Raw genomic sequence first — 10,016 nt, 5'->3', positions numbered from 1 at the left:
GGCCCTCTGCAACTCAGTGAACACCCTTTTTCAAAATAAAAAATAAAAAATAGGGCTGGGGAATGCAGCTTGGAGGTAGAATGCCCCTGGGTTCCATCCCCAGTGCCACACGTACCAAAAAAGCCAAAAATATTTTGCTTCTTCTTTTAGATGTTTATTCTTGCTTCGGGTTTGAGATATTTGGTTTATTATTATTATTATTATTATTATTATTATTATTATTATTATTATTTTGCACTGTCTAGGACTCAGAGGAAAAGTTCCGTTGGCATGCACGCAATAAAGGTATTGTTTTACTTGATTTGAATGGGGTGCTTCTGGGGTTTCACGGGTATGTTCTTTTGTCGCTGTTTGAAACAGCTTTCTAAAAACCTCGTTCAGAGAGTCGATAAGAACGAACTACCATTCCTATTTATTCATTTATTTATATAATAGAGCAGACGCTGTGCCTCCAGCCGGGTGAGGCCGTTGGAGTGCTTGGGCAGAGGCACCTGCTGTTCTTTGCAAACCCTCCCGTACTATTTGATTTTTTTTTTTTTTTTTGACGTTACAAGAACGATTTTGCTTTAAATACGGGCAGCAAGAGCCATCACTCGGGGTTGGGGGTTTGGCTCAGTGGCAGAGCGCTTGCCTAGCACGCGCAAAGCTCTGGGTTCGATCCTTGGCCCCATAAAAAACAATCGAAAAAGGTATAAAAAAAAATACAAAATCAAAGTACAAAATCCAAAAAAATCCAAGGAAACATAGAACACAAACAACCTTTTCTTTCTCTTCTTCGAAGAACTCTGGCGTTTCAACAGGCAGGGCAGAATTTATGACTTCGTTTTTGGGCCTCGCACCTTGTCTGTCTCTGTCGCAGCCCGGGGTCCGACCTCCGGGTCTGCAGCCGAGTCTCCTGCCTCGACTTCCCCATGCTCCCCGGAAGGAGCCCCCGCTGCAGGACCTCCGTCCTCGACCTCCCCAAGCCCCGGGGCAGAGCCTCCCGGTCCCGGCTGCTGGAAAAACCTGTCCTTGACACCTCGGAGCCACGTTTGGGAACTCAGACCCCATCGGCTCGGTTTTTTAAACAAAACAGGAGTCGGAGCCTCGGGCGCGGCCAAGTGGACGCTCCAGGCCTGGCCCCACCAGCCCACTGAGGAGCCGGGGCGGGCCGGCGCAGGGCCGCGGGGCGGGGCTTCGCGCGGCTAAGCTCCGCCCACCGCCCAGCCGCACCGCGTTCTGCGCTCTTTTGGGCCCGCTCGCTTGCCGTCGCTACCCGGCATGCCCCGCGCGGCCGTTCCCGGAAGTGGCTCGCCGTCCGCCGAGGCGAGGCGTCGGTGCCGGTCCTCGCGGGCTGGGAGTCGGAGCGCGAGGGCCATGGCCCAGCCGCAGGACATGTTCGACGCCATCGTGATGGCGGATGAGAGGTGGGCCGGCCGCGGGCGGGTCTCGGAGCTCTGCCGCCGCGCGGGGCGGTGGGAGCGGGCGACTCCTGCGGGCACAGGCCTTTGCCATCTGGGCCCTGCCACCCTCTCCTGGCCCATAGTTGCCGGGCATGCGGCGCACTCACGGGCCTGCTGGTCTACACGCTCGGCCGCGTCCCTTTCTCTGCAGAGCCCCCGGGGAGCGCCTGGGGCGGCGACGGGGCCGAGCGGTGCCCGGGCCGCCCCCTGCGCGACCCCCGGGGCGGCAGTCACGACGCGGTGGGCGGTTCACACCCTGGCTGTGAATGACACCCGAGCTGAGGATTTTTTTTTTTTTTTTTTTTTTTGCGGTACTGAGGATGGAACCCGGGGGCATTCTACTTCTGAGCTCCACCCCCAGCCTTGTTTTTTGTTCTTTATTTTGAAACAGGGTCTCACTGAGTTGCAGAGGGCCTCGCTAAGTAGCTGAGGCTGGCCACGAACTGCGATCCTCCCGTCTCAGCCTCCCGAATCCGAGCTGAGGATTCCAACCCAATTACAGCTTGGAAGGGGGCATACTACTCTGTCTCTTTTACAGTCAGGAAGGGGTGCCACACAGCTGATATGTGGGGGCTCCAAAACACTCCCCTTCCTCTACTGCAGGCTGAGATGTGCCAGCTCTGCCGCTGAGCTGTCAGCCAGTCCCCTGAGTATAATAAGGCAATAGGGATCAGTTGGCACTTCTCTTGTTTTATTCTATGATATGATGAAAGTTATATGTATATATAGAGAGATTTGGATAAACCACTTTCGTTAGTGTTGCTTATAGACTCAGAAAGTTATTCTCTACCTTGGCTGCAGACCAGCGTCACCAAGAAGATTTTATTTTTTATTTTTATTCTTTTGCAGTTGACGAGGATGGAACCCAGGGGCATTCTGCCTCTGAGACTCCTGCCAGGTGTGGTGCACGCTTGTAATCTTAGCATTTGGGAGGCTGATACTGGAGGATCGCAGTTTGTGGACAGCCTCAGCTTTACTACTTAGTGAGGCCCTTCACAACTCAGTGAGACCCTGTTTCAAAATAAAGAATTAAAAATAGGGCTGGGGGATTAGCTTGGAGGTAGAATGCTTCTGAGTTCCATCCCCAGTACCACCACCAAAAAAAAAAGTAGACTCCTAGCTGAGCAAGGTGGTGCACGTTTGTAATCCCAGTATTCAGGAACCTGAGACAGGAGGATCTCAGCTTCAACAGTGTAATGCAACTGTCAGCAACCTAGCAAGACCCTGTTTCAAAACCAAAAAGTAAAGGGGTTGGGGGTGTAGCTCAGGGTTAGAATGGCCCTGGGCTTTCGTGTGGACACACTAATCCTGCCAAGTATGGTGGCACTCACCTGTAAACCCAGTATTTGGGAGACTGAGACAGGAGGACCACAGGTTCTCGGCCAGCCTCTACAACTTGTGAGCCCATTTGAAAATAAATGTAGACGAGGTCTGGGGATGTAGGTCAGGGGTAGAATGCCCTGGGGTTCCATCCCCAGTACCACAAGAATGAACGGAAGGGAGAGAGAGGGAAGAAGGAAGGAAGGGCTTTGCCGCGGACCAACAATACTAAGGGTCGAGGCTCTTGAACATTGATCTTTATATTTTCCCTGTGTGTTTCTGGTACCTCCCCAGTTTGGGTGGCCACTGATTTAGCCACGGCCCTCGTGGACAAGGAAACCGGGCATCTCGGCCCTTTCCAGTCTGCTCAGTTTTGCGGGGTCTGGGTTATATGTGGGAGGAGAGCTTTCCCAGAAAAGGCCTCCTCTTCCCTTTTAAAGGGGTCTCTTCTTTTTCTTGGAACTGGGGATGGAACCCAGAGCGCCCCACCTGCCAAGCAGGCGCTTGCCGCTGACCTCGTCCCGGCCCTCTTCCCGGTGTGCTGATGAGGTGCGCTTCTCCTTCACAGGTTCCACGGGGAAGGGTATCAGGAAGGGTATGAAGAGGGCAGCAGTCTGGGTATAATTGAAGGGAGACAACATGGCAGGCTACATGGAGCCAAAGTTGGATCGGAGGTAAGTGCCTGCGTTCCAGTTGAGTCCTGTGCGCGCCTGTCGCCCCAGTACTCGGGAGGACTGCGGACTTTGGGAGATGCCTGGCAGCGTGGTCTGTGCTTCAGAATGAAAGAATAAGAAGAGCTGGGGTTACGGTTCAGTGTCAGAACATCCTTGAGTTTAATCCTCAGCATCAGAAGGAGAGAGAGGAGGAGAAGGAGGAGAAAGAGGAGGAGAAGGAGGAGGAGGAGGAGGATCCTTTTCATTTGCAGTTATAATTTACTTTGAGGCTCTGCATGATGGAGTCAGACACCAGGCCTCTTAACCTACTGAGTCTCGAGTTAACAGTCTGTGAACGTAATAGATATTCAAATATTAGTTCAGAGCTCCTGCGAGTGGGATATTTGTCACTCGTTTAAGTATTGGTAGGTGTTCTACCTCTGGGACCACGGGTCAGAATGGGCTGATGTTGTGAGCCGGGTGTGGCGGCTCACGCTTGTGATCCCAGGACTTGGGAGGCTGAGACAGGAGGATCCAGGTTCAAGACCAGTCTCGGTGAGGCCCTTTGCAACTCAGTGAGACCCTGTTTCAAAATAAAGAATAAAAAATAAGGTGTCGCTCTGAGGTAGAATTCCCCTGGGTTCCATCCCCAGTAACACACACACACACACACACACACACACACACACACACACACACACACACGGGCTGACGTTGCGATGCCTGGTGTGGGAGTTAGCACCTGGACAGGGTGTTGGTGGAGCAGGGTTCTTAGTCTAGAACTGACAAAGCACAGCACCGTGTAGAGGCGCATTGTGCAGGGGTAAGGAGAGTCTCGGTCACCGCAGTTTACGCTGCAGGGCCCTGGCGCGCTCTGCTGCCTTCGCCAGCCCAGTCCTTTTCGGAAGAGTGGGTGCCTGGAAGGCCAGCGGCCCTGGCTTCTGCTCTAGCCGCTTCCTGGAGGCCCACAGCTGACGGCCCTGAGTGGCAAGCCTGAGAGGAGGCGGTGGGGGTGGCTGGGTGTCCACTGCTGCAGACTGGTGGCCAGAGCGCAAGGGCTGAGGCAGATACCCGCTTTCCACACGGTTCTGAGGGGCAGGAACTGAGCGGCTTGCCCGGGCGGACCTGGCCCAGGTCATCGTGAGGCCGTAGTCAGGATGCCCACTGCCAGGGCTGGGGCACTGCCCTCAAGGTGGCACTCACGTGAGCCCCTGGTACTAAGGAGCAAGGCAGAAACAACCTTGTCACTGGGGGGGGGGGGTTCTGGGGACTGAACCCAGGGACCCCTTTATTCTTTACTTCTGGTATTGGGGCTGGGCATTGTGCCTCTGAGCTACACCCCCAGCCACCTCCCTTTTTTGTGGTACTGCAGATTGAATCCAAGGGCATTTTGCCTTCAAGCTATACCCCCCAGACTGTTTTGTTTATTTTGAAACAGGGTTTTGCTAAGTTGCTGAGGCAGGCCTTGAACTAGCAGTCTTCTGTCTTGGCCTCCTGTGCACTGACTGATATTGCAGGTATGCGCCACCATGCCCGGCTCCAATCCTGTTTTAATATTTTTCGTTTTGAAATGGGGTCTTGCTGAGTTGCCGAGGGCCTCGCTAAGTTGCTGGGGCTTTTCTTGAATCCGTGATCCTCCTGTGCGGGCTTCCCGAGTGCTGGTACAGGTGTGTATCCCTGCACCCGGCTGTGACCTTGCTTTTTTTTTTTTTGGTGGTACTGGTGATGTAACTCAGGGTCCTTCCACCTCCGGGCTACACTCCCAGACCTATTTTATATTTTATTTGGAAACCAGGTCCTGCGCGATCCTCCTGTCTCCGCCTCCCAAGTGCGGGGATTACAAGCGTGCGCCACCACGCCCGGCTGTGACGTTGCTTTTTGTGTCCACTCTTTTGAAGATGGCTCTCCTTTCCTCTGTACTCTGCTGGTTACACAAGCCTCCGTGGCAGAGCCCAGGGGCATGCTCAGGGCATGAACATGGCAGGGTTGCCGTCGAGGCCCCTGCAGGGCTGGCCCCATGGCCTGGAGCTCAGCCTCCGTTGCCGGGGCAGTAGCAGGAGTGCCGCCCCCCACCCCACCTTGGGTTTGAGACCTCGGGATCAGATGCAGCGGCTGCTTGCCTGCCTCGTTCACGCTGGTACTTTTCCAATTTGCAGATTGGGTGCTATCGAGGTTTTGCCTTGGCATGGAAGAGTCTCCTGGGCAGCCACACCAGCGAGAGAGACAGGTGAGGTCGGGGCCCCTGGCCCTTGCTGTGTCCCGCGGGAGAGCAGTAAGGGCAGACTGGCATGGCAGAGTGAGGAGTTGATACGTAGGCGGTGCTGGGCACCTTCTCAGCATTCAGTGAACTGTAGTTGTGACTTCTCAGCCATTTTCCCATTTTTCCTGGAAGTCCTGGCGCACCAGGTGCTTTTAGACACTGCCAGGAGAGCCGTGTGAAGGTGGACTTATCTTCTCCCGAGCCGCTGATGGACAGGCTGCAGTCGCCGAGGCCTGGGCTCGGAAGTGCTGACCCGCCATCCGCAGTCCTATATGTGCCTGGCCAGCATGCTGTGTGGTGCTGGGGACCGAGCTTGGGCATCTACCTCTCGGCTATACCCCAGCCGTGTTTGTTTTTAATTTGGAAACAGTCTCCCTAAGTGGCTGAGAGCCTCCAAAGTGACTGAGGTTGTCTGTTTTTTTTTTTTTTTTTTTTTTTTTGCGGGTCTGGGGGTGGAACCCAGGGGCATTTGACCTCCGTGCTACACCCCCTGCCCTATTTTTTATTCTTTATTTTGAAACCGGGTCTCACTGAGTTGCAGAGGGCCTCACTAAGTAGCTGAGGCTGTCCGCGAACCGCGATCCTCCGGTCTCAGCCTCCCGAATGCTGGGATGACAAGCGTGCGCCGCCACGCCAGGCTGACGTTGCCTTTGAAAACGTGTTTGACTGGTCTCCGATCGTACTGAGAGGCACTGAGGGTCGGCTGTGGTTAGGTGGGTCTTCGCCTTTGTAAACTCTGCGCCCTGCCTGCCTCAGCCCCTGTGGACGTCCGTCTCACTGGGTTTCCGGGCTGGAAGCATTCCCGAGTGAAAGCCATGCTGCCCGCAGCCAGAGACGGCTCCGCCCCTCCGCACTGGCGCCCTCGCCCAGCACAGTGGGCAGGGGAGGGTACAGAGAGGGTGGGCAGGCGATGTCCTGGCCCCGGGGCTTGTGCTGTTGTTTGAAATATTTTGAATTTCTTGAGCTTGGATCTTACCCATATTCAGAAGCAAAGCAAAGGCCGGGCGTGGTGGCCACACCTGTCACCCCAGGGCTTGGGAGGCCGAGACAGGAGGAGCGCAGGTTCACAGGCAGCCTTGGCGACCGAGTGGCCCGCCACAACTTAGTGAGACCTGTTTGAAAATAAAAACTGACATAGGGTGGGGTCGGAGGTAGAATGCCCCTGGCTTCCATTCCCAACACACACACAGAAGTAAAACCAGGGTGCTGTGACCGCGCGCGTGTGTGTGTGTGTGTGCGCGCGCGTGTGTGTGGAGGGGTTCTGGGTTCTGGCTTGCCTGCTTTCCAAAGCCTCCCTGTCACCCGCCCGCTCCCTTCCTCGGAGAGGGAGGTGGGCTGAGTGGGGAAGAGGTGCTGGCCGCCTGTGCTGACCAGCAGGTGGCAGTCGTGGCTGAGCCTGGTCCATGGTCCCTCCCCACCGCTCAGTGGCTGGAGAAGGGTGCCCCTGCAGTGGCCAGCCCTGCCCAGAGCAGGCCACCCTGTCTGCGCATAGATAGAGGAGGGTCTGCTTTGGTTGATGCCAGGCAGAGAGGGGGGGACTGAGAGGGAGAGGGGAGAAAGAAACACAGGGAGAGAGAAAGAGAGAGGAAGGAGGAGGAGGAGGGCAAGAGAGAAGGGTGTGTGTGTGTGATGCTGGGGATGGGCCCAGGGCCTCATCCAGCTACACAAGCCCTCTACAAGCCTCACCTCCAGCCTGTTTATTTTTTTAATGGTAAAAGGCCAATAGAGAATATTCTGCTTTTTAATTTTTCTCAATAAGGACGGGGAAGGTGCATGGCCTGTCATAATAGAGGGACGCTCAGGTGAAGCTTGGGCCAGGGGGTTGGCGCTCTAAGGTCAAGTCCCGTTGCGTGCCTCAGCCGCATGAGCCGGGTCCCCTCGGCAGGGCGCCCCCGGCCTCGCCTTGGTGGCCGCCCTCAGCCTCCTGGAAGCCAGGCACCTTGCTGCTTTATTACTGAGCTTTCTGTTTGACGTCTCCAAGGGCGGCTCCATGGTGGTTCTTCCAAGCTGGTTTGCCATTGGAGAACTCACCCCATCACCAGCTGTGGCAAGGGCACAGGGGCCTTTTTTTGGGTACTGGAGACTAGAGCCTGAAGTGTTCTACCAGTGAGCCACACCCCAGATCTTTTTTTTATTTTTTATTTTTTTGGTGGTACTGAGGACGGAACCCAGGGGCCTTCTATCTCTGGGCTACCCTTCCAGACCTATTTTATATTTTATTTGGAAACAGGGTCTCTTAAGCCAGCGAGGCTGGGTTTGAACCTGCGCGATCTTCCTGTCTCAGCTGCCCAAGCACGGGGATTACAAGCATGCGTCTCCACACCCGGCTTTATTTTTTATTTTATGAGGTCTTTGCTAAGTTGTTAAGTCTGGCCTCAGACCTGTGGTCCTCCTATCTCGGCCTCCTGGCACTGGGATGATGGCGTGTGCCCACACCTGCTGGGCGCTCTCTTGCTGCCCGCTGTGATGGGGAGGCAGCGTGGTGTGTGGGGCGCAGGCTCCGGGTCGCTTGGCTCTGCACGCGGCCGCAGCACACCTGCAGGCGGGCCCTGCTGTGAGCTCTGGGTGTGAGCAGAAGCGCGTTTGCTCCAGTGTTTGAGAACTGGGGTGTGGCGGAGCGCCTGCGGCTCCGGGCGTGAGATGGGCGTGCCCGTGGTGCACGTGGCTGGCCATGTGTGAATGGCTGAAGGTCTGTCTTGGTGCCTTTGCAGCAGGAGAAGGAGGGTCTTGGACTCACTGCTCGGGATGATTCAGAAGTTCCCCTATGATGACCCCACTTACGACAAGCTCCACGAAGACCTAGACAGAATCAGAGGAAAATTCAAGCAGGTCTGTTCTCTGTGTGGCCCTCTGCCAAGAGTGCGGAGCCCGCGCGGCCCCTGTGCGTCCCCACGTCCACTGTGCTGTTGTGGGCTGCCTGTGCCCGGTGTGCGTGTGACCTTCCAGGAGGCGAGGCATTGCTGTGCCCCACACAGGGCAAACGAGGCCGGCGGCCGCAGGAGAAGAACTGCAGTGGGAGGAGGGGCGGTGCTCCCATCCATGGAGGAAGGAGGGTGGTGCTCCCATCATGGACAGGAAGGAGGGCAGTGCTACTATCCATGGACAGGAAGGAGGGCGGTGCTCCCAGCCATGGCAGGAAGGAGGGCGGTGCTCCCATCATGGACAGGGAGGAGGGCGGTGCTACCATCCATGGACAGGAAGGAGGGCGGTGCTCCCATCATGGCAGGAAGGAGGGCGGTGCTCCCATCATGGACAGGAAGGAGGGCAGTGCTACTATCCATGGACAGGAAGGAGGGCGGTGCTCCCAGCCATGGCAGGAAGGAGGGCGGTGCTCCCATCATGGACAGGGAGGAGGGCGGTGCTACCATCCATGGACAGGAAGGAGGGCGGTGCTCCCATCATGGCAGGAAGGAGGGCGGTGCTCCCATCATGGACAGGAAGGAGGGCGGTGCTACCATCCATGGACAGGAAGGAGGGCGGTGCTCCCATCATGGCAGGAAGGAGGGCGGTGCTCCCATCCATGGCAGGAAGGAGGGTGGTGCTCCCATCATGGAGGAGGGAGGGCGGTGCTCCCATCATGGAGGAGGGCAGACTGGAATGCCAGCGTTCCTTTGTATTTTCAGCTCTGTTCACTACTCAGCGTCCAGCCAGACTTCAGAACGGGTGCGGACGGCTCCGGACTGTTGTTTTGAGGTGACAGATGGACAGAGGACTCAAGGAGCAGGTACCTGCGTGTCAAGCGTCGAGCGCGATCCCAGGCCGCGCGGCGCGTGTCAGTGCTGTGGGAGTGGCAGCGGCCTGGGTGCTGTGCCTGGCCGTGGTGCCGAGCGTGCACGCCGTGGCCGAGGCTCCCCCGGGCCCTGGCTGGCTCGAGGCTGGCCTCGCTGGCTGGGTCTATCCCAGGCCTGGACTCAGGAACAGTTTTTCTGAAAGAGACCTGGTTGGCGTGAGATGGGCTCCGGGAGGCGCGACGGGCGGCGAGGCGTGCGCAGCAGGCACTGTTGCGTCCTGTCCCAGGCGCCGGCTCCGCGGCAGGTCAGCACACGGATCGCGCCCACGCCACAGTTGATGGGACACCGCAGGTTTCGCCTGGCCCCGGGCCCTTGCGCCTCAGCCTGCGCCCGCGCCAGGGCCTGCGGTGCCCAGGCCGTCGCTCAGCGCCTGGGTTTGCCCAGAGTCGGCTGAGAGGAGGAGAGGCCGGCCCGTCCCAGGGAGCCCAGATGTGTGCTCACGCCGCCCGGAGGGCGCGGCTTCGCAGCCGAACAGTGGGCGAGTGGAGGTGGAGTTAGTTTGTTGGCTTTTTGTGGTGATACACGTGTGTGCGTCCTGGGTTGAACCCAG

At 57.0% G+C, this 10,016-nt stretch overlaps 1 protein-coding gene across 1 annotated transcript; it reads left to right on the top strand.

Moving 5' to 3' along the window:
* Positions 1–1,356: 1,356 nt before the first annotated feature.
* LTO1 (LTO1 maturation factor of ABCE1) lies at positions 1,357–9,367 on the top strand (the record flags this gene model as incomplete). Its single annotated transcript, XM_080714968.1, has 5 exons — positions 1,357–1,406; positions 3,331–3,436; positions 5,572–5,642; positions 8,387–8,504; positions 9,299–9,367. 5 exons carry the CDS (start codon positions 1,357–1,359, stop codon positions 9,365–9,367), a joined length of 414 nt encoding a protein of 137 aa, XP_080571094.1.
* Between the last annotated feature and the right edge of the window lie 649 nt (positions 9,368–10,016).

This window comes from Muscardinus avellanarius (genome assembly GCF_963383645.1).
Source record: "Muscardinus avellanarius genome assembly, chromosome: 1".
NCBI classification, from domain to species: domain Eukaryota; kingdom Metazoa; phylum Chordata; class Mammalia; order Rodentia; family Gliridae; genus Muscardinus; species Muscardinus avellanarius.
This window is presented reverse-complemented; position numbering and strand designations above follow the sequence as displayed.